This window comes from Gymnogyps californianus, chromosome 2, assembly GCF_018139145.2.
Source record: "Gymnogyps californianus isolate 813 chromosome 2, ASM1813914v2, whole genome shotgun sequence".
In the NCBI taxonomy this organism is placed as follows: domain Eukaryota; kingdom Metazoa; phylum Chordata; class Aves; order Accipitriformes; family Cathartidae; genus Gymnogyps; species Gymnogyps californianus.
Window position 1 is genome coordinate 162,755,450 of NC_059472.1, and position 24,324 is coordinate 162,779,773.

General features: G+C 46.4%; 1 protein-coding gene across 1 annotated transcript in view; it reads left to right on the top strand.

Moving 5' to 3' along the window:
* The first annotated feature begins 13,012 nt into the window (after window positions 1-13,012).
* Window positions 13,013-24,324, top strand: part of PLCD1 (phospholipase C delta 1) — a 48,547-nt gene continuing 37,235 nt past the window's right edge. Inside the window, exons 1-2 of the mRNA XM_050891167.1 lie at window positions 13,013-13,112; window positions 17,974-18,138. Coding sequence (XP_050747124.1) covers window positions 13,013-13,112; window positions 17,974-18,138 — 265 coding nt within the window. The remainder of the gene's footprint in view (window positions 13,113-17,973; window positions 18,139-24,324) is intronic.

Sequence of the window (24,324 nt, forward strand, 5' to 3'; positions counted from 1 at the left end):
TGAGGCCAAGAAGCCCTACAACAACTGCCTGCTCCTCTCCTTGATTTACATGCCCTTATCCTATCATCTTAATTTTTTTTGGTATTCTACTTTTTCATCCCAACCTTGCCTTCCTTTTGGGATGGTAGTGAGGAGGAGTTTAGGTCCAGGTACAGCTGTGGGCAGCCAGGATTCTGACTCCAAGGAACACTGGAAAGGTGGAAAACAGGAGCTGCCTGTGATGTGTGGCTGAGACACTGCAGGGAATTCCTCACATTCCTCTTCAGCCCAGCAGGATGATTTGGGGATTAAAATCCATGACAACACAAGGCAGGGAAATAAAGCAGCTTCCTAAGTCTCAGGGAGCCATTAAATGTAATAATCTGCAGCATGCGGAAAGCTGGGAGACACCAGGCTGGGCTCAGTGGTGAAGTCACTGCTTGTGGGTGGTGCACACAGGAGTCCAGAGGGAATAAATCCAGCCCTCCTTGTAATCTACAATGTATTTGTGGAATTCAGGAAAGCAGGCAGGTTTTTCTGTTAGGTTTTGTCTTCATTGCTAAAAAAGGTGTGTTCCTCCTGTGAAACAATCAGTGCATGTTAACTTGCCTGGTGTAAAATCCTGGAGGAGGCTATTTTATCAAGGAATAAATTCGGCTAAGTCAGCTTGGACAGAAAGTATGCAATCACCTCGCTCAGTTACCTTGCAATAAAAGAAAAGATTTTACAGTCCTGTTGTTATCTCACTGTAAAAGTTAATTTTTAAAGCAGAGAAGACAAACCTGCAGTGCCTAAAAAAGCCACCTTCGACATATCGAAATGCCACCTTATGGATGCTGGGACCAATCTGCTCAGAATAAATTGTATGTATTTAACTTTGACCCTTAGCAACAGTATTGCTGCTGTGAGTAGAGACAACATGCACAAAGGAGTGCTGTTTAATTTTAATCATACTGAACTCTCCCTTTCAAATCCTGGTTTGATCTTGAAGATCAAAAGCTACAAAACTGGTTGTGAGCAAGCTGGTGGATAGAGCTTAGGAGCTGTATTCAGAACAGGGAAGAAGCAGTCAGAAATTCAGACAGCTTTTAAAAAATAAGCAAAGAAACAGCAACAGTCGGCTGCAGCTACACATTAACTACACATTTTGTTATAAAATGAATTGCTCTCTTAGGGCTTCCAGATGAACACTGACTTTTTGCAGTTCTGTCAGCAGTTTTAAACTTGCCGCTCAGCTGTGATGCTGGTTTAACTAGGCAGAGGGCAATCCCCCTTCACACCTTGCACCTTCTGGATCTGCCAAAATCCAAACCAGGAAGGAATACAATAAGTGCAGTGATCCAAAATGGGGATCAGAGACTTCAATCGTATGACATTCTTAAACTGCTATATTAGTCTTAGAATATTGTTTGTTAGTAGGATTTCTGCAGCTCACAGGAGTCCAGTAGCTCCTCGTGTCACTGGTTTCGTTGTTTTTCTGGACATATATTGGTTTCAGCAATGCAAGGAAAGGGAATTCAAGTGCATATGGTGTGCATGCAGAAATATAGCCGAAAGGACTGTTGCCTTCTGAAACAAGGCTCTGATGAGACCTGTGCTGTGTGATCTTGGCTTCTGGGTGTTTGCTGCAGGATATCTGTACTTTCTGATGAATGCAAGAAATGCAAGGCTGTCTGCAAGTGCCAGACTTGCTCTGAGCACACATACAACGTCAAGCCCATCGAGGATTTAGGAATGGTGATGACTTAGCTTAGGGTGGCAGAAAGGTCCCACAGTGCTCAAAGCAGCCTAAATGGGGATGCTTCTGGATGTGTACAGAAGCAGGGAGAGTAAGTAAGTGTAACGGGGAAAAGCGAAAAGTTGGGCAAGGTTTTGGGAATCCTCCTGACAGGCACCATTTCTGCTACCACTTCTGCTACTATGATGGAGAAGGCAGCACGGCAACAAGGAAGCACAAGAAGATACAGTGGGCTGTCATGAAGGGGTAAATGCAGGGGATCATCTTCAAATCTCAAGGGACGATGGCAGAGAAACTCAGTCTTGCTCGCTTGGCGATGCTCTGTCCAGCCTGAGGCAGTCAGTGCAATCACGGTGGTGTTCACTGCGGTGCAGGGGAGCAATGGTCACGTCTTAGTGCCATCGTGCCCTACGCTTCTGTAGAAGGGGCTCTATCCAGAATATGGTCCTCATCATTTCTGGGACTAACGTAGCTCTCTCACATCTCCCCCCTTTGCCACAGAGGGCATAGGAATACTGGCCAGTATGTCTCTAAGTGAGGAGCTTGTGTTAGGCAATGTGAGGACACAATGGGGTGTGACAGAGAGAAGAGTGAAGGAGTTATAATGCTATTTCCCATCACCACGTTCAAACTGCCCTTCTCTACTTTTCCTCCCTTGTGAAAACCATAATGTTCTCATCACCTCAGCTTTACTGGAGTTTACAGTCTGGCTGACTCATCCACCAGCCTCTTGTACACTCCCTCCAGTACTCTTCCCCATCAGCTAAAAGGGCGACAGGTTTTGGTGGTGTCCTCAGGAAATCCCCCTGCCTTGAGGCTTTTAAGGCTGTATGAGGAATCTCTTGGGCACCTCCAGCTTCTGTCCTGCCTGCCAGCAGCTGACCTTGCTGCCAAACAGTTTGCCCCTCTCTGAGTCAGTATCTCCTTGTCTGTGGGTTTGCAAAAGGGATGCTCCCTCCTGGGTCCTTTGGAAAGTGTCTAGCAGGAGATGAGCCCCCCCATGCCATGCTGGTGGCTGTGAGGTGGAAGAGTAGGCTTTTGAGGAGTCACGGGGTAAAATCTCTGTTTGGTTTTGTTAGTTTTGTACTAGCATGAGGAGTTTTGCTATATTAGGGTGTTTTTCCTTGGGTAGTGGCAGCAGCCTTATATTTGTGGACTCTAGAACTGTCTGAGAGCAACGTCTGGGCTCTCAAAGGAGCAGCCCAGTTCCTGGCAGGAAGGGACAAACAGTCCTAGTCCCAAAGTAATTTTCACCATGTGTCTCCCAGATCAGTCACCTGAGGAGTGAGGGCTTTGAATCTGCCAACAACTCCATCAATTGCTTGCATCAAGATAACCTAAATAGCCAGAAATGGAAATAAACAACAGCAAAACAGTAACTGAAAACCTCCCCCAAACATTGAAGTAGAGGGAAACTTTATTTTCCCACACAGGATTTCCTTTCTTTCCCCCTCCCTGTTTGCCAGCATCGTCTTTCTACCCTTAAAAAATACCTAATTCAAGAGTAGGGGACAGAGTGGAAGAAATCAGTTGCGCTGAGTAAAAGCCTCAGGACAGCGCAGTTTTTTCTGCTGTCTCGCTGTCTCGAATGCAAAGCTTGTAACTTTTCTTCTGCTTTAAGCTCAAGCCTCTGCGAGCTTTTGTTGGTAACAGCTTCTGTTTCTACAGCAGCAATTTCTGACCTGGGTTGTTTTTTTTCCCCCTGCGAAAAGAAATATGCCCCTACCAGTGTCTAAAAGCTCTTTAGACCTAGACTCTGATCACTGGCATCTGTTTAAGGCCTTTTCCTTAATTTGGGGACCACGAAGGACAGATTTGCAGCATTCGGTGTCTTCTGGAAGCCTTGCCGGAAAGGAGCGGAGCATAAATATGTGCCAGCGACAGGAAAAGAGGCATCGTCAAGCTGCAGCAGTAGCAAAATGCAGGAGGCTGGGCCAGCCGTGAAGACGCCAATTTTCAGTGGGGAGGAGCCAGGGCCAGCGCGGCGCTGGGGCTCGGGCGCTTGGCCTCAGTCGATGTGCTGGGCAGGCGGTGGCGTGCGGATGCGGGAGAGAAATAAATGAGGAGTCATAGCGAAGACGCATTTCCAGCCAAGGGGAAGGAGCAGGCCTCTCTGAAGGGAGCTGACGTTGGGGATTACTGGAGCAGAGAGCAGGGGGAGCCTCGCGGGTCTGGCTTCCACCCCGGGCCAGCGCTAACATCTGGGCACAGCTGTTTCCCGGAGCCCTTTCTGCTGCTGCACATCGGCTTGTTTTGCAGCAATGGAATCGAATGGCACTTTCCTCGCTTGCAACAGTAAGTCTGTAGAAATGTCCTTGCATTTCAGCTCTCTTATCTTGTCCAAGAGCTTTATTTTTCTTCCTCTCTTCTCCCCCCTCCTTTGCCTCCCCGTTCTCTCATTTGGAAGTAATGCAGCATTTAATCGGTGTTACAGAGAGAGATGACAGATTTTTCTCTGTTAATAGGGTTAGCTGTGTTGGTAGGAAGGGTGTCTTCGCTGGATAAGTGTCTGCAAGTTCAGAAAAGTTGATCCGAATCTCCTCCCCTTTATCATGAAACTGAGAGTGGGATGGATGCTCCACTGAGTAAACTCTCTGGGCTCTGGTGAAGACAGCAGAGCCAGGATAAATCACTTTGGCTCAGGGTCTGCCCCCAAGACTCTATAAATGTTAAGTACAAAATAAGTAATGTTTCTAAAAAAGAAGAAATCCTCTCTGCCCTTGCAGCAAGTGAGATTTAAGAAGATTCAATTGGTACCAAGACTGGGAGGCTTGTCTGATAGACAGGGTAACGAAATATCCCTTATTCCCTCGTCTGACTTTAATATATTGCTTTGTTACCTCTTCATTGTATTTTACTTACTTTGATGAGCAGAAACAACTCAGGGCTGTGATAGCTACAAATTGAAATGGGATACTGTGATCCCACAGAAATGGGAAGGCTACAGTGCTTATTTTTATTTCATGAGATAGGTGCTTTCTTCCTATAGATGAGCTATAAACAAAAATAAACTAATAGAGCAATAAGTGATTGACCATAAACATGATCAGTTTACCATTACAAGGAGAAATGTGAAAAGATTCCCCCAGGCTCAAGAAATCTTCCCTCTGATTTTCCCAGACGCCAGAAATCTGACAAGAAGGTGAAACAGAGGTTAATGTTATAGTTTTTGTAGGTATCTCACTCATTATAGAACCACTGGGGAAAGAAAGCTAAGAAATACATCTGGAACTATTAAAATATTTCCTATTCTGGCCTGTGGGTCATTTTTGAGTGAAAATTATTTAGTCTTCTGGGGTTAGGAACCAAGAAGAATTCAGTGGCTGTTAATCTATTTTCTTGTCTCAAGTATAAAAATACACAAGTGTTGAATGAGCCAAGCTTTTAAAAAAGTATTTACTGAGATTCCTCAACACATAGCACACACAAGTGCCAAAGTCACTTTGAATGCCAGACTACTTAGACAAGAAAAGTTGCTCACGTGTTGGTTTGTTAGCAGGATCAGACTTGTGCTATGTAGTTTGTCAGAAATTTCTCAGATACTATGGTTTATAGATATGTTTTGTCTATGGCTGTATGTTGAAACTTGGTTTCTTTCTTTCAGTTTCTCTCCTTTTTTTTCCAACATAGATAGAACAACAGCTGTATTTACCATGTCAGAATTAACCACAGTTCAGTCTCAGTAAAATATCTGACAGTCAGTAGGAGACACGTCAGGTATCTTCCAGTAGCAGAAGCGGGTATTACTGTAGATGAGAGTTTCTCAAAAGTTTGTATAGTTTTGTTTACTGTACATTTGGATGGAGATCTGAGTCCTGGGAAGAAAACTGAGCATGTCCCCTTATCTGCAGAGCCAGAGTAGGTGCTGTGATTTAGTGGTCTGTGCCTTTTATTTTGAATGCGTTTAATTCAGCTGGATGGACTTCTTGTTGCTTATTTTATAAAGGGTCATCTACATTTAGTATGCAATGAATCTGCTAGACTCTGTGGGCTATTAACAATCTTTCTCTTGCCTCATAAAGTTGGTTTGTTTCTGAACTGGGCACTCTTGTGCTTGCACAGATTATAGAATAGCTAATTTGTACTATGCCTTATTCTTATACACTGACTTTTTCATCCAAGACACTGTGTACATTGTGCAGGGAATGCCACAGCCCCTTACAGGAATGCCCTCTGCCGCAGCCCAGGGTGAGAATCAGCAGGGAAGGGTTAGTAAAATCCTACAAAACAGGCCTTTTCCTTGTTTCTTCTGTCAGCTAGTCCTGAGGATTAACTTCTAGATTTAAATTTCCAAATGAATCACCTCCACCTGCCCTTCTTAGCTGGGAGCACAGAGGAGGCTCCTTCTGGGCTTCAGTCTCCGTGGGTGGAGATAATGCTACTTGGGATCAGCTGGGATCTGCTCTGAAGCAGCTGGTGACTTTGATCTCCTTTCCTACAAACAAAATGCTCCTACCACACCCCATTTGATGCAGGTTGTGTCTGATGCATTACATGGGAGTTTTTTGAGCCATAGTGTTTCTAGTAGTGCAGGAGAATTTGCAATACTGACACTTCTCAGTGCATTAAGCATGCAACTTGTCCCTTTTTCAGACAGGACAAGTAAAATTCATTTTGGGTCTTTTTTTGTTTTGACACAAAAGCTGCTAAATTTCCAATCTGAGCAATGCCTTTTAGTAAAACTAAAGCCCACAGTTGGTTTTGAGATTGTTGCCGATGTACAAAGCGCCAACATCAGGCTCAACAGCAGATGAGTCGGGGCAAGAAGATGCTTGGGGAAAAATAGATTTTAATGAGGAAATGAAAGAGGAGGAAAAAAGAAATGCAGTCGCTTGGAAAACTGCTGCAGGTAGCAGAGATGAAAGGATACAGCCAACTACAGGGAAAAGCAAGAGGCAGAGGTGTGTGGGGAAGAGGTGGTTTGTGCAAGATCTGGAAACTCAGCTGGCTGGATAGGCAGCTCTGGGAGCCAAAGGTGTCGATGATTTGGGACCAAAGTATAGTTTCCTTTACAGGGAGATTGAAATATATAAACAGGTATTTATGAAGGAAAGCTGCAGACAAATACTTGGTAATTTGATCATCCAGGGTGGGATTCAGCTGGCTAAATGTAGGTATCTGCAAGAAATTTTAGGCTTATAGGGATCTAGACAGGTGGATTGTACCCTGTCTTCTTCTGGCCCCTTATTCAGTGCACTGTAGATATCTACATACTGTGAGACTAAACCCCAGCCCATGCATCTCCTAGGTCCTTACCGTGGGTGGAGGGTCTCAGTCAAGCCCACCAGAATGGCAGGCTGCAGACCTTGGTCAAACACAGAGGTTTCTCTTTTTCTTTATGCAGGTAGAGAAGACTTTGCCACAGTTTCTTCTAAACCGAGATACTTCCACACCTTAAATGAGCCAGTTTAGATGATGTGTGTGGGGAAATTCTCACACCTTGGGCTGCCCCTCACATGGGTACCTTTTAAAGCCCTGTATTGAGATACCACACAACAAGTCTCGTTGGCTGTTTTTGGCTAAAGTTACAGTGCTGAAATTCCAGATAAATCACTTCTTAGGGAAAAAAAAGGATTTTTTCCCTAGTTTTGCATAATTCAATTGTGCAATTTAGTTATTGCACAAATTTTGCCCTGCTACAGAATGATGAGTGACCTGCATTTCGTCTGGAAGAAATATCAGCTCCTGAAGAAAATGTCAAGAAAAGGTGTTTAAGTGGCCTTAAAAAAATGAAGCCGGGACCCACCTACAATTGACTGTGGTTTTATGAAGAGAACATCTTCATCAGCATGTGCCCAGACACATGACTTAGGCAACTAAGCTGCATGAGTGCTTCTGGCTGTTGGTGCTGGTCCTATCCATCAAGTTGATAGCCTTCTTTTCAATTACTTTCTTCCCACTCTTTTCACACCAACTACTGGAAAAGCTGTAATTTACTGCAAACCAGTGTTTGTTTTAGTGCCTCTCACTCTGCATCCAAATCTCTGTGTGCACCGTGATGGAGGGACCAGTGGAAGGACCAAACCAAACCTTCAGTCTGGTTTTGAGTTCCTGAGTGCAATAAACTTTAGTTAGGTGTTTCACCTGGATTTCATCAAGAATGCAGGGCAGTAGCTTTTGATAGGTCACAGCCAGTGCCGTGCATGGATCCGAGATCCCTTCAAGTGATCCAGACTGGCAGAAAGATGTATGAAGGTTTTCACAAATAGAGGTCACAATTTGAACTGTCTGTGAAATGTCTGAGCAGGCAGCCTGGCTTCGTCTATACAAGCCAGGGCTCTGCACCATTTAACTGCCAGCACATTCCCCAGCGTGGTTTTGATCCATAGCAAGCTAGCACATAGCATGATCTGGGTGATGGTATGGGCCTGCAATCCTTCCCAGTAGGCAGTCTGGATATAGCCCAGCCTGTTCTGGGGAAAGATGGCTGGGCTGCGTGGGCTGATCAGAGCAGAGCTGGAGAAGGGACCATTCTCCTCCCAGAGACATTGCAGACAAGGCCAGACAGCCAAAGGATACAGAGAGAAAGTGGGGCTGAGAAATATTGGGCAGGGTGACAGCGCTGATCTCAGTACACCAGAAACCTGCCCATCATACGGCTTCTTGCCAGCATGCCAGCGGAGGAAGGTTTTAAGCAGTCATTTGAAGGACAGCCACAACATGATACTTGGGGAGAACTCCTCCTATATGAAACTTTAAGGTCACCCTGCCCCAGCTCAGCAGGACCTCTCAAGCACCCTGGAAGGGAAGCAGAATGGGCAAGAAGCGCCAATGTAAGGAAGGGAAGGAGGTTGGCTGATGCTGCCACGGGCTTTGTGGAGAAGCCCATTCTCAGTGTCACCACAAGGTGGAACTTGGTACATACCACATGCACCAGAGATGCACCCACTGTCAACAAGCAGCAGCATCTTTGGCCAGAGATGCACCGATGCTTATGGTCTCAGCACCCACTCCCTGGTCCCCGCTCCCCCAGAGGGAGCACGAAGGGGAGCGCTGATGTAGAGGAGCCGTTGGCATTTTTTGTTGGTGGTGAGAAACTGGCTGTTCTCAAGCTCTGCTGTGCCAACAGCAAAGCCTGGTCCTTGGAGGATGTGAGGTGTGACTGGGGAGAATAAAGCTGAGAGCTGCGAGTGCTGTCCTGGAGGTAGCAAGGTAGAAGGAAAGAGTGAGGTTTCTATGGGTGGGATGTGAGAGGGCATGAATGAAGTAAAGAATGGACTCCAGAGGGAAAGGCAGGGCAGGTGGGACCCTGCAGACATGGAAGCAGCCTTGCTGTCCTGTCCTTCTGGCAGGGTCTCAGCTAGAAGACAACTTGCCATTGCTGGGACCACACTGATCCCAGGCACAGGGCTGCTAAAGAGCTGATATAAGAGCCAGGTTGGATATAACCATGGGGTGATGGCAGATGACAAAAGGGGCCTCTGCAGAGGCACTTCACAGGTAACATCAGTGATTTGCAAAAGCACTGGAGCAACCAACGAAATCCTCGTCACTTGACAGGTTTTCTGCTTTTCCAAACAGCAGCTGCTGCCCAGTGCTGCAGCTGGTTGTGCTAATTTCCAAGCAGCCGCTGCACTGACAATGCTCCTCATACTAGGTGTGCAAAAGTAATCCTCAAACTTTATTTACCATCAGGAACTTCAGTTTCTGAGTGGTCCATCACCCTAACAAGTGATGGAAGGTTGTCATGTTACTACAGACCAGCTGAACTACAGCTTTTCCAAACTCTCATTGATTCTGAGTTCACCTGGATTGAATGGTCTCACACTTGCTGAGGGCTAGGAATACGTAGGGGCAGACGTTGCAGTTCATTAATGAGCAGCAATACTCTTATTGTGCTATTGCTCTTATTAAAATAATTCTATTGAATTTCAGTGTGGGGGAGCCTGGGAGGGAAGACAAAATTACAGTGTTTCTTCAAAGAATGGCATCATGTAAAATAGACCTAATTTTTTCTTCTTGGTAACAAATGCAGAGCAAAGCATAACCTTTGGCCTCTTTAGTGGGAAAATCTCCCCTTAACATGACATTTGTTATTTGTTATGTAACTGCCATAGGCATTACTAGTCATATCAGAGTAATTTACATCAGGTGCATGACGCAATGGAGAAGTGGTGAGGTCATCACCAGCACGGGTATTTTCATTCCAGTCCTAAATTATCACAAGTCTGGGCAAATCAGCAGCTGACTTCTGTCATGTCGTTTGTGTCAGTGTGGTGTAAAAAGACTATGATCAGTGTTAGGGTTGCACCACTTTTGGTGTTGCCCAAACGTGGTGGCGATGGGAGAACAGGTCCAGCCCCAAAGAGCTCAAAACCAACCTGCTTCTTCCTCTGTGAAGTGGTAATAGTGCTTCCTTAGCTCCTTTGTATAAGGATGTGATGGAGATGATTAATTCATTTTGGAAAATTGTCTGAAGAGCAGCCTGTGCATTAATAGTTTTCTCACATAGCCCATTTCCTACCAGACTCTACAGCCTTTCTATCTCAAGTGCCTGTTTCCTGGATGTTAAAGCACTTTGCTAACTTTGGGACCACATTCTGACATCCTCGTTCACATCGATTTCCATTTGCTCTGGGAGTAATCCAGCTGGAATCGATAGGATGATTAGCACAGCCCCGATCCTGGGCAAGGGGACATGAATAACTTCACTCATGTGACGAGTGCCATTGATTTCAGTGGGATTCGTCATATGGGTAAAATTGCATGTTTGAGTGTTCGCAGGCTTCGGACCCAGTCAGGTGTTACCTGCAGTGAATAAGGGTTGGAGAATGTCCCTAAGCCATTTGCAGGAATCACTTCCTCCAGCACCGGAGCGTGACGCAGCATCATGTAACATCAATAAGCAATGCCATGTAACACACAGTGTCACACTTACCTGTCAGGCTTCATCTATGAGATGTGACGTCATTGTCTTTAAATGACCTCAAGACCACAGTACATCCAGATCTGTTGTTTCCCAAAGCAGGGCACTTCTGGCCCAATGATCTCATCTTCATTTTAAAAACAAACTGATTTTAACTGCCTTACATCTCTGAAGCCCTCACAACAGCAAAACTCACATGTTGCTGTTCTGGAGAAGTATCTAAACTCGGTGAATGCTGATCCTGTGCTTTGTGTGTGTGCAAACTTCAGGGATAAGTACCGTAAAATGTTCTCTGAGGGCCTGGAAAGCTCCGAGCAGTGCTGTCACTGCCACTATTAATTAATAAGAATTAATAAGAAAATGAAGCAGAGGAGCTCTGTGTGCTCCCAAATCGATCCCTGTGGGACTCTGGCTGCTGCTGGACAGGAGAGCTGGTGCACAGAAGCAAATTGTTTTGCTAAGGCAAGTATGGGAGACCACTCTCTTCCCCACTCCTTTCATTAGATCCATCCTCTCCAGTACAGTGTGAAATATGGGAAGTGCTCAGGGACTGCTAGCTAATAAATATCATCTAGCCATTACATCATGGTGCCCACCTCCTAGCAGGGAAAAAGCAAAGCTCCCAGGTCCCAGGGGAGCGCTACAGAGATTACGGCTCTGACATCCAGCCCCTGTATGTGCAGGGGGCTCAGAAAAGGCTGGAGGGGTTTCCTCAAACACCTACCAACTGCCTGGCTAACACGTTCAGCAATGTCCCATCCAGAACATGCCTTTATTCTCCTTCGATGTCCATGATTTGTAGTTGCTATGTGTAAATAAGGCGTTATTAGCTGTACTGCTGTTCAAGGCCATGCAATGGCTCTGCCTTGTCCCCATAGAGTTTCTTACATGCAGCATATGGCAGCAATTAATGATTCTGATCCTGTCCTTGTGCTGGTCAAATAACCCAGACCTCTGTGCTTATCTGTGAATGTTGGTAGGGCTTCTTTCAAAATGCAGAGAAAGAAGGGGAAGATGGCTGGATCGCCAGACACCAGAAATAAAGAATATGTTTCTAAAACCTGTGTTGAATATGATGGGGGGCTGGTGATGGAGAGCCTTTGATTAGGTCTCCAGCAGAAACGGTGACATGTGGCTTGCTGTCAAGTTTCTCAGGCATATGCTGGTTCTGCAGTAAGGGACTTTCACCCCAGCTTGACTCCATCTCCCTGCAGTATCTTCACCCTTGGCTTGCTTGGCAGGGCAGCAGCTAGAAAAGGCAATGACAAAAAACCTACTCTGTAACAAGGCCTGTAAACTCACCTAGGGTGGAGCAGCTTAATAAGTATAGCTGCTGTATTTCACCGCAGAAGGGGTCATGGCTAGGGAAGAAATGGATTTTAGTCCCAGCCATTGCTAGGACAGTGGGCAATGGTCATGAGTTTCAGCAAAGGAAATTTATACTGGTCATAACAAACAAATTCTTCACTAAGAACATCTAAGCTCTTGAACAGGGATCTAGCTTGGCTATGGAGTCTCTGTCCTTAGAGGTATCCAGAACTCACCTGAACAAGGCTGTGAGCAACCTGATCTACCTTTGAAGATGACCCCACTTTGACTGGGTGGTTGAACTAGAGAGCTCCAGAGGTCCATTCCAGCCTGAATTATTCTCTGATTCTGTGTAATCAGTGACTTGTTAAGCCACTGATGGGGGCTTATTCCTGTACCAGACTGCAGGATAAATTTGAATTACAAGAATAAACCAAGAGCTATGCAGAAACGCAGGGTAAGTGACTCACCCAAGTCATACAGGAAATCGGTGGCAGAGAAGACCTCGCCAGAGCCTTAGGAAATTGCTCTTCTCTAGGTGGAAAAAGAAAAGCATTAAAACACAGTTTCCAAGCAGCTTTTGGGCTACGTGTGCCCTGGCTAAAAGGTGTTTTTAGCTTCCTCTTCACTGCATGTCAGTGGGAACAGCACGGAGCAGCTCTGCACAGAAGAGAAAGGGTGGAGCCAAGCTCGCTCTGATCCAGGCGTTTGTGGGCAGGCTAAGCTGACAAGCCCTAGGCACTGATTAGGAGCCACAATATTTGGGACTCCTCCAGCCCCTGGAAATGATGCATAAAAACCCACTGGCGTATGACTGTAGGAAAGCTTGTTCCTTCTACCTGGGCAGCTGCCGGCAGGCTCCTCGGTGCAATTTTGCATCCAGTGTGTGCTGGTGAGCAAAGCAGGAGGAGAGACTTCCCTCGGTCCCACCCCCAGCGGGACTCTGCCCTCCTCTGCCTTCCTCTGCCTGCGCTCTCCCACTGCCTCCACTCCCTCCTTGGAGCCCCGTTTGACATCGTGCATGCCAGAGGCTCCTGGATGAGCAGGGATCCCCGCAGGGGTGGCGTGGCCCCCCGTCCTTCCCAACGCCCGACGCCTCTCCCTGGGCCCCACGCTGGATCATGCAGTGCTTCCGAAGGCAGCCCAAGCGCAGCGTGTCCCAGGAAAACATCCTACGGGAGCAGAGCCGTAGAGTGGCCGCGTTGAATGGCATCAGGCTGGGTAAGGGACAAGTTGGCCAGACCCTCGGCACTTCCACGCGCTGGCAGCCGCTTAATTTCTGCCTCTTTTTCCTGCGCAGAGGCAGTGCTCCACCCTAAAGGCAACTCCGAGGTTATTTTTAAAGTCCCGAGGTTTCTTTTCCTTTCCTTTGCCTGTAATCACCCGCCAGATGTGTAAACCACTTCGTCTGAGGCATCAAAGAAAGTGGGACCTCTTTGGCAAAGGGTCGGTTTCCAAATCTCTTGCTGGGCTTTCTGAACTGTCGCTGGTTGAGGGTGTTTGGGGAAGGCAGTGCCCTTTTCCTGCCTGATTTTAGGACTTGTCAGTGGTGTGCTGCCAGTTGCTATAAGAGCCCGAGGAACCACTCAGAGGTCTGCATTCACCAAATGAAAAGAAAGAGGAAACCCAGGGAGTTTCTGTGTCTGGCTGTGAGCTCATTGCTGGTTCCTGCTGTCTGGAGAGACAGCCCAAGTGGATGCGAGTCCCTTGATTTCCGTGGTTACAGAGGGCAGGTGGAAATGGAAAATCGCTATTTACCCACCTGAGTTCTTTGGATTTTATCAGAAAGGTTTTCTGCCCTTTTAAACCAGCAAACCTGAGTTATGTCTGGCCTTAAACCAGGTGGGAGAGAGAGAGCAGGCAGGAGGAGGCTTGTTTCGTAGCAGTTGTAATTAACGTGTTTATATCAGATCAGCAGATTTGCGAGTCAGCAATGCAGAAATATGGATTATCACTGTCTTCTATAGACATCATTCTATCTGTCTCCTTAGTGAACTCAAAGCCTGGCTTCTACTGTGACAGCTATTGTTTTATTGTGTTTCCTGCTTGCTGTAAACTTGAGACGTATCATACAAAGGTTAACATTTTTGATGTCTTACTGTCTAAAGCTTTATAGTGCAGTATATTAACTTCATGGTTATTGCAGTGCTGTGTGTGCTTGAGGCGCTCCTACCTTTGCCAAACATCATTTTCACTCTGAACATTACTGCACACTAAACAGATTCTGTTGAGAAAGCGTGTGATTGATATTTTGCGAGGAGGGGGGCCTGACCCTTGAAACACACTCTGCAATTTTGCATGCCAAGTATGTATTTGGTATTTCACAGAGGATGCTTAGGAAGACACAGTCCTGCCACATGTTTCAGGCAAGATTTGGACATCTGTTTCAGTGTGGTGATTGTGCTTCTCGTGCCTAGTGTTGTTATATAGTTGGAAACCAATATCCTTGTCCTGCTGCACAGTGATTTTTAGTTTTTAAATGATGTATGTATATGATGACTCTGGTTTCTTTCATACAAGTTTCCATTGCTGTGAGATGGAGCTCTGGACCACAAACCTCCTCAGCTCCATGGGGTTGTTAGGCAGAAATCCTCAGGAGCTGGTTCAGGCATAAAACCAGAAATGAGGTTTCTGCTGGGAAAAGGTGGTTTTTCTCTGGAAAGCAGTTCAAATGACCAACTGAGAGTAATGTCCCACTGGCACATCAGGGGTGCATTTGTGGTTCCTGTATCAGCAGATCAGAGCGTCTTCTGCTCCATCTTTGGCCTAACAAAATGCTGCTGCTTTGTAGATAGGAATAGAGACACTAAGTGACTCACCCAAGGTCATTTAAAGAGTCTGTGGCAGTGCTTGGACTGGGCATAGGAGGCAGGGCCCAAAACACTGACCCTCTTCCCCAGCCAGTTTAGCTGTCTGACCTTGAACTACTGCTAGACAGACACAGAGCAGGCCTGAAACAGGCTGTGCCCACCCGGTTAAGGGGATGCTCCTCCTTCCTCTGAGCCCACCGTTGGGTGGTTCAGTCAGTACTTGACTGCCGGTCACCACCGGCAGAGGTCAACTCTCTATCTGAAAGGCCTCCCACATCAAAGGAATGACGGAGCTATTAGACACCCATGATTAGCTCTCTCGCCCTTTCCTGGCCAAACCCGCTGTCTCCTAGAGGCAAGCTCTCCATCCCCTCCCTGGCTTCTCTCACTGTCCTCTGACTCACGCTCCCTGCCATCTTTGATCTTTGCCATGCTTTCACCATGCACCGTCCCTCTTCCCTGCTCTTGTGAAGTGCAGTGGCCTCCTTTGCCAAGTCATTTAACCAGGCCTGGTCCTCGGGCACAGTGGCCAAGGATGAGTGGGAGGGCGGCTCCCAACCCATAGTTAGATCCTCTGAAGAGGAAGGGGAGTTTTGACCCACGCTAATGCACTGACTGGGCTGTGCCAGTGAGCAGGATGAAGGACTCCGAGACGGATAATACAACCCCAGCTTGTGTCTGACCTGTGTGGATCAAGCCTGGAGGAGAGGAATCTGCCCTTGACCACTGCCTGTGCCCATCCAGATTTACCTGTATTACATTAGTGCAGCTCTTTGGGATGTCCAGGTAGCATGACACGTTACACATGCTGCATGTGGTGTCTGTGTAATGAAACATGCTGCAGCTAACAGGGATTTCTCATTGCACACTTATGCACATAGGCACCCAAAGGAATTGATGGTTTTCCTGCTTTCCTCCTCATGTCACCCTAGGATGGCATCTCCTCCTCCCAGTCCCATAACAATGCCTCACATGGCTGGGATCTGAAGAAAGAGAAGGAATGAGGCTGGGAGCCAGAACAGAAATGTTGTGGGTGAATAGACAGAAGGAAGAAGTTTGTTTCCTCTCCAGGAACCTTGAGGGGTACCACAGAGATGTTAGGCCTAAGTCTGTGGTATCTCCTCTGCACTTGGAAGACCTTTGCCTCAGCGGGGAAGCCTTAACACCACAACTCAGGAGACCAAGGACCTGTGGAGCTGTTGTGGTGTCTGTCCTTCCTCTGGATAATCTGGCCTCTTGTCAACCCCTGGGTATGCTTGGACCCCAGCAAACCCAGGAGGGTGTCGCAGATCCCATAGCTGGGGTCAATCTTTCACCCTTCTGTGCTTTGCAGGAGATGGCTTTTTTCCTCCTCTCCATAAGTTTCTTTCTGAGGTTTACAGAGGAGGAAGCATTCAAATTCTCCTCTTGGGAACCTCCAGACCAGACATGAGCCGAGAGGCCCAGGGGATGCTATAGCGTGGGAAGACACTTAATTAATGAGATAGCTAATTGAATGTAGAGGAAAGAGAGAGGCCACAGCCATCTTTTCAGGATCTCCAGCTCCCACTGTGGCGCTTTCAACTCTGGATGCCTCAGCCAGGCTCAGCTCCGGGCACAGTTCTTGGCAGGAGGATGCTGGTTTTTACTGCAAAACCAGTAAAACAGTGCGAGCGGCTCACTGAGTGAACACTGGACACCCCTAATATTTATCTCTGATGGAGATCTCAGGCTTTCTTTGGCAACCTAACATGCTCTCTTTAGACCAATGTATCCCAGTTACAAACTCGTGGTGCTGCATTTTGCTGCTGCCACCAGGACCCACCTTGGTGCTCTGCAGCGCCTGGCACTTCAGTTTCCTGTGTGAATTGTCAGGAGTCTGCGGATTTGGCCACTTGGATCTCATGCTGGGCTTTGTTTTTCAAGCAGGCCTGAAGTGATGCTTGGTAGTTTATTGCCTTGTCCTGTTTAAAAAACAACAATTCAAGGTAGCTGTGTCTTCCAGAGAAGAACAAAACCAATGTCATAGGGGAATGCCACACTGCAATATAAATGTTATTGCATAAATCAGTTAACTTGGATTTCTGCTTTGTGACACCCCGCATTATGTTTACATAGCATTGGGAAATACGTTTACGTAGCATTGGGAAAACTCCCATGATGTGAGTGTCAGGTGGCTGCAAGTGGCCAAGTGGTTATCTGCATTGTCAAGATAAGGTTAGCAAAAATCCCATTGAGTTGGGATGTGCTTGGTCAGTACTACAGAGTTAAATGCTGTTTCACCAGCTTTGAAGCAGTTTCCATGCAACGTCAGAGAGATGCAAGGTGCCTATTACAGAAAGCCCAGAATGTGTTTCTCATGTTTCATGCTCTCCCCCTCCCCAGCCCACACGCTCCAGATCTGTAATTAATGGTTGGTTTGAGGGACAGATTCTCCAAGGTATTTAGGTATGTGGAAGTCATATATTGCTGAGACATTCAAAACCATGTAGAATGCCAAATCTATGTTTTCAAAGTCTCAGGAGATGCCTGTTGCCTCTCTAGGTGTCTAAGTGCCTTCCTGGATCTAGGCGAAGATGTGAAATCTGAAGTTCCTGGAACCAGAAGGTCTGGTTATTATTACTTGGCATTGTGGTGGCCTAGTAGGGTAAGAAGGATAAAGGTCCTCTCAGATACTAGATGGGCAATGAGGAGAGCATGGTTGCTACCTTATTGCTACCTTATTGATGTGATGCTGCCTGTCACCAAACTTATCTGTGTATGTCCTAAGCTTCATGACACTGATCTTCAGAATTCCCATGTGGATAGGAGGAGACTGCTTGCCAGAGAAGGAAGAGAGATATCTTTGTGTATTCCTGTTTCCACAAAGGAAGTTTGTCACAGAATAGATTTGAAATCACTTGAAAGTTCCTGACAGTACTCCAATTACAAGTTATACAACTTACTTTCCTCTGCTTTTACTGTTATGTTGTTGGTTTTGTTGTAGTTTTTGCATCCTAACATTAGACTATATTTACCAGGAAGAAGATATTTTATGTTTATAAATCACCTGAGAATCATAGTACAAAAGTCTTTGGACTCAATCTAAGAAATCTACAAGGCGTCAGCCTCTTTTGTGAGCATGAAGTGTGGCATGGCAGATCTCTGGGTCTCTCTGCTCTGCTGTCCCCAGACTTGGCTGCGCTGCAGTGGTCTGTCTGTGTCTGTGATGAGTGTCCGGTGGAAGGGAAGACCCTATGAGCATCATTTCTTGAGTTGACTCTTACAACATTAGCATTACTGTTTCTCCGCAGGCCTGAAAGATGACAAGGATCTGAAGTTCCTCCTGAAAGGCAGCCAGCTGCTAAAAGTCAAGTCAGGCTCTTGGAGAAAGGAGCGGTTTTATAAGCTCCAGGAGGACTGCAAAACCATATGGCAAGAATCGAAGAAGATGCTGAGGTCTCCAGAGTCACAAATCTGTAAGTAAAGTTTGCTTCATCATAGGCGTGGGACACTGTGGGCAGAGGTGCTTGGCGTGAACCAGAACCATTATGCTTGCGATGTGGAGGTAGGGCTTGGAGCAATGAGACCAGATCCTTCATACCTCCTGGAACACACAAACTGAGTGATGCTGTCAGCTCCGGAGGCAGCTGGGAGGAATCTGCCGTGTCAGGAATGGCCACATTTCCCAAGCTCATGAGCTACTGCTTAAAATCGTTGTGGGGTGGGCCGTGCTGGTCTCAGCAGCCCTGCTTGGCTCATTTCCTTCCCAAAGCAAGAGTTCAGGTTACTCAGGTGCCTGAGCCCTAACGCTCAGTGTGAGACATGGCTTGAGCATGGGCGGTGTGGTATGGTGCACTTGGGCTGTTCGCCTGGGCTCTGCCAGGACACTACTTTTCTGCCTGCAGCCCCTGGGAAAGCTGGCATTTAAGCCTCACAAGGGAACCCCAGAGATGTGGAGATCCAAGGGCTGGCAGGAGATATCTCTGGGAAGGAAAGCCTGTTCTCATCCTTGGAAACTTAGAATCTGCCCCATTGTAAAAAGTCCAGATACGACAGTCACCATTATACGGACACAGGGAAAACCATTCTGTGCCAGCATCACCCAGCTTGGGGACATAATTGGGACGAGGAGCCCAATTGTGCAGTCAAAATGGGATCGGGCAGGGGGTGTATCTGTTTATGTCTGTTTATATCTGTTTTTTCTTCTCATTTGGTATTTTTCTGACATATTTCTCTGTCACTAATCGTCACAGTCTTGTAAAGCCAGGAGGTAAATTAATAATGTGGAATATATTTTATGGCATGTTGAAATGTAGTACACGCTGCCCATGTTATTTACACAATATTTTTGGTAACAATCACAATTAACTAAATGAAGGGTGAGTCTTCCAAATTACCCCCCTCCCACAAGCAGTGATAAGATTTTCAGTAGGAGGAGTAAGGGGCAAAATGCGTTTGGTTTATAACCCTGACAGCCACACTCTTCTCACATGACCTTGGGCACCTCATTTAATCTCTTTGTGCATCCTTCCCCACACATTTCCTTTCTCCTCCTCTATCTAGCTATAAGTGGCTTTGGATTGGAGGCTGTCCCTTACTGTGTGTTTGCATGCTCAGCATGGCAGGGTCCTGAGCTCAGCTGGGCTGTTTAGGTACTAATGCAATAACCCATGATAACAACAACAAACGCCGAGGCCTTAGTGAATGTTTGCTCCCTACGAATGCCTGCTCTGTTGAGCTCTGTCCCATATAAAAGCAAAGACCTTTCCCAGGTAATGTCTTGCTATAAAAGAAATTAAGGACATGAGTTGAGAAGAATGACTTTCAGAGCTTTCTTTCCTGTGCTCTGAGCCAGCAGTTTCCAAATTATGGGGGCTAAGAGCATCTCCAGCAACAGTCCTCACCCCACCTCGGAAGTAAATGGGAGGGGGTCCTTGTGCCCTGGCTCCAGGGTCCTTGACTTCTGCTTGGAGAAGCACTGGTCGAACCCATTGGCTCCATCACTGGGGCAATGGCACGGAGAGCTGGCGCAACTGTAACTTTTTTATATGCTGAGCTGCAATAAGAGCCCTGCAGTGAGATCAAATCCTTTGAGCTGGGTGTTGGGCACAGGCTGGGAGTGTGTCTGCATGGGTGTGGATTTACAGCACTCAAGATACACTTTGCTAACTGGGCACAACCAACGTTGCCACACTGCTGGAGGTAGAGGCAGTGCCACTGCAGGAAGGAGAACTTACTGTGTCCTGGGAGTGTCCTCAGTGCAAAGTGAAGATGGAATAATATTGCCTACTGACTCACACCCACATGAATGCTCCATAACGCCTCCATACATGCACACCTTTCCCCGGAGAAAGATTCTTTTTTTTGTCATCAGGATAGCAGGAAGGGAGACAAGGCAGTCGAGGCAGACCTTGTCCTTGCTGCTCTGAAAAAGCAAGCTCTGGCAGGGCTCTGGCCGGGCTGGCTTTGCACCCGTGTACCCGGCTGGCTGTGGGAGCGTGCCTGGTGCCAGGTTGACCTACCAAGCGTGCTGGAGCAGGCTGTCCCCTACACACACCTGGGAGGATGTGAAGCTGTGCTGGCAGTTGTGGTGCAAGCTTTTGGGAGGGTTGGAGGGCCACCTCAGGGCTGCTTTCAGCAGGTGCTGTGGATGCACCTGAACCTGGAAGTCAACAAGAGAGATGAGTACTGGACTGACGCCTGCCCAGTCCCTAGCCATAACCCCAAGGACATCTGTTTTCCTCTGCCTTTCTCCTCTGTTCGTCCTCTGAGACCTTCCATCCCCAAGTTTTCAGAGTGATCACTGGGTTTGAGTTTGTTTCTTGATCTTTTGACTTCACCAGGCTGCTTTGGGTTTAGGTATAGAGAGGATTACCCCTGCTTGTGTCCTCTGGCAGGCTCTTGTCACTATGGCTGCCTTCTCATTTGGTCTCGTGTGTGTAGGCAGTCAAAAAGCAGAGGAAGAGTGCAGGGTCATGATTTGATATTCAAAATCAGGGACTTCAAGGCGAGTCTCTCCAGAGGGTCACCCTTCCTTGTTAACAGACAGTAACTTTGCCCTCCAGTACAAAACCTTTCTAAAACTGCAGATAAACTTCCTTTTTTAGGAAGGAAAAAGAATGAGCAGAATGGAAACTGGGAGGTTTTAGCAGCAGGTCTAATCTTATCTGCAGCATTGCTGAGAGCAAGCAGATGGAGGCACCTCAGAGGAGCAAAGTCTGGGTAGGGTAAGGGTTATGTTTTTGTTTGGGCAGTTTCCTGTTATTCCTGTTACTGTTCTTATAATCGTGCAGAAAGGCTATTTGGAAACGATTGTGTGGTGGTGTCTAGTAGATAAAACTGGGGACTGCCAAGGATAGACAGAAGAATCTCAGATGCTTAAAGTTAAAAAAACCCAACATATCAGGGTTGTCACAGGCACAGATGTTGCCTGGATCAGATACATGGGGTACAACCAGTACCTTCCTTTCTTGTCTTTATTTTAAACAACTGGAAATTTAGATTGGATGCTGTCTTGATAGCTGTATTACCCACAGGGCTTTTTTGGGGGTAGGCTGCCATTCCAATATGGTTTCTATGCAGGTAGAACCTAATCAATTTTTTCCTTATTATCCACAATCCATTATTTTTCAGTATGTTCCATTTAGACCCAAGGGAACAGTTTTTTTCCAAAAGCCCTTGAAGCATCTTAAGTGGTCAGTTTTCCAACAAGCATGTTATGCCCTGTGCGTACTCTCTCGTTGGCTCCCACATAAACATAGGAGTGCTAGACACGAAGGGCTGCACAAAAGCACCTTTAAAAATCCATTTGTCACCATAGCCTGCTACGTCCTGTGTCTGAGCTGCATACTGGACCCATAAACACACTGCTGCTATCTGTTATCTCTCTGGTATAGTCACGGTCAGGGTGGATGCTTCTTTGGTCCGTGAGGCTTTTACACATGGGACAGCTTTCCCCCTGGGGCCAAGGCACCGGGTTCAAGTGGCAGGATTAACAGTTTTGGGGCATAGAAAAGGTTTCTGCAAGGGGGCTGGTAAACAGCCAGTTCAATCAGAGCCAGTTCACTCCTGAGCATCACTATGGTGGGGGGGGGGGAGCCAAAGGAGGCAGAGGGACTTGTGTTGAAAGAGCAGCAGCCTGTCAGTAACACTGTCTTGGTTAGCTGTGGTCAAATATCAGGTCTCATCTACGTGAAAAAAAGAGCAAAAAGGCATGTGCTGCTTTCAGTGAAATCGATTTTTGAAAGTCTTTTCTTAAACCAGCTGAGATCCCTAGCGTGAGCTCACTTAAGCCAGACTCAATCCCTTTAAAAACTCTCTGAACTTGGGGATTTGTGCGGATGGTTGAAAACTTTCTAGTGAAACATCCTTTTGAGCATTTGGTGGAGAAACAGAATATTCAAAGCCAGAAGGAAAAGACTGAATGAGTCCTTTAGATTTAGTAGTGCTACAGTGGAGCACCGGCGAAGCTGATGTTTTGCTGCCTCCTGCACTCTTTCTCTGCTGGGGGCTCAGGGAGATGACGTTTCCCATGACAGCCATGAGTGAGCTGCACACACTGCACCGAGGATGACTCACTGGGGGTGCGTCGTTGAGTCACTGACTGTAGTCAAGAAAGAAGTTTACGAGTTTTGGCTGAAATAGTTCCATTTCTGGCCAAAAGGTTTACTTAAAAACTACTATTGTTGGGTTTTTTTCTGTATTTTGGTTAAAAGAATCAGTTTTGGGAGCAATTTACAGAGGTGAGCTAAACTCAGTTGCAAAACTGAATGTTGCAAGTGATGATTGTATTATTATTTAAAGTAATGAAATTGATCTTTTGATCTAATGATTAATTTTCCTCACTATTAAAAATGCACAGAATTAGTTCCAGTTCGTCTGACTTCTGACCCAATTATAGGATATTTTTGCATGGTTTAAACATAGTACAAAAGTTTTATGTTTATAGCCTACTACCAGTGTTCAGCAGAAAACTTCTTCCTTCATTTTTGAGTTCCTGTGAAATTTAGGAATGCCCTTAAAATGCCATGCGATGAACATACCATACCATTTTTGTAGAAGAATGAATGATTGTCTCCATTGAATTAATGTCCTGACCTTGCTTGCAGAAGAACAGAAAGGATGTGATATTGCGCTGTGCTTGCTCAAGTCAAGAAGTGAAAACTTTAAATTGTTCCTCATAAGTGCCTAAAGTCAACAGAAACTCTCAGCAACCTGTATACACACAGCAGGCAGTTGACTGCACCGACAGCTTCCTTCTGGAGCTGGTTAGGCAGTTTCTTTAGGAATCATTGCTTCACCGTCAGACATGTATTTGTCCCTGGAAAAATATTTGCTGATGTGAATGTGTTATGCAAGGCAACTATCAGCTGTGAAAACAAAACCGTCTGTCTGTGGGTCTCATTAGTTTTTATCAAAATCACTCAACCCATAAACCAAGTCATTTCAAATGCAGAGCTGCCTGTTTTTTCGATTTAATTTTGAATCAGGCCACCGCATGCGTTGCTGGGACAGTTTTCATCACAGGCAGTGTGCTGACAAATATTGACCTTATTCTCCATGGCATATGTTAAATGCAAAGACAGAAGTGTTGAGAGCCTTAGATCCAAATTTAGTGGCACTGTAATGGCAGGAGAAGTAGGAACTAGTTGCAGAAATAGCTTGCAGGGCTCTGGTTGTGATGTGTGGAAGGAACGTAAATAGAGATCACTCTATTTACATCAATGCCCCAAGCTGTGATGGGTAGACAGAAAGATTGGGTAAAGACCTTATATTAAAAGATATTTCCAAACAACCTGTAAAATTACATGTGCATTATATCACTGGTTGTCAGCTGGTGACACACACCAGCAATGAAGGCAGACTGCTGTGCAGCAGGTCTCAAGTTAAAACAATGTGCTGAGCAAGTCAGTGGAGGGGGAGCGGAGAAGAGAACGGATGAGGAATCAGCAGCTGGGACCTGCAGTAATTCACACACAGGGAGATGAGAGAGCAATGAGGTCAGGGCTAAGAAGGCACAGCACAGTGGGGCTCATGCTAAATCCACCCTTGAATCATTATGTTAAAGCATCCCTTAGCAATGAGGGTGACGGATAGCCTTTGGTGTTCCCGGTCCAGGGAGTTGCCAGTGCTCCAGCTCCTGCTGATTACGAAGGTGCTGATCCCAGCTGCATTTGGCCATTAGCATCAGCCACCTACGGTGAAACTGAAATCAACTAAACTGCTTTTTCTGGGGTGAAACCAAAAAAGAGAAGCAGCACGCAGTGCCAGCTTGCCCCACATGCTCAGTGTGTTGTGAAATCCATGTAGTCTCGCTGCAGCCGTCCTGGCTGGCAGGGCAGTCCTGGGGTCAGGTACCAGCTTGCATCTGTTCTTGAAGAGATGCTAAGCCAGCCTGGCTGAGCTGCAGCTGGTGAAGGTCTGATCTCTCTGCAGACATGCAGTATTGTGTGCAAATATGGTGCAAACTATTAACAGCTGAGTACATTTCTCATCTGCATTTCCTGACAGTAAACAGAAGTGACTTATTGAGACAATTAGAGTGGGATGGAGTAATTCAATGTGTCTGAATGCCACATTGCAGAGATCACTTGCTAATGACAGGGAGGCAGGATAAGGAAAGGGAAGGATCTGAGGAGTATTTCCCCCGGAGTGAAAAAACT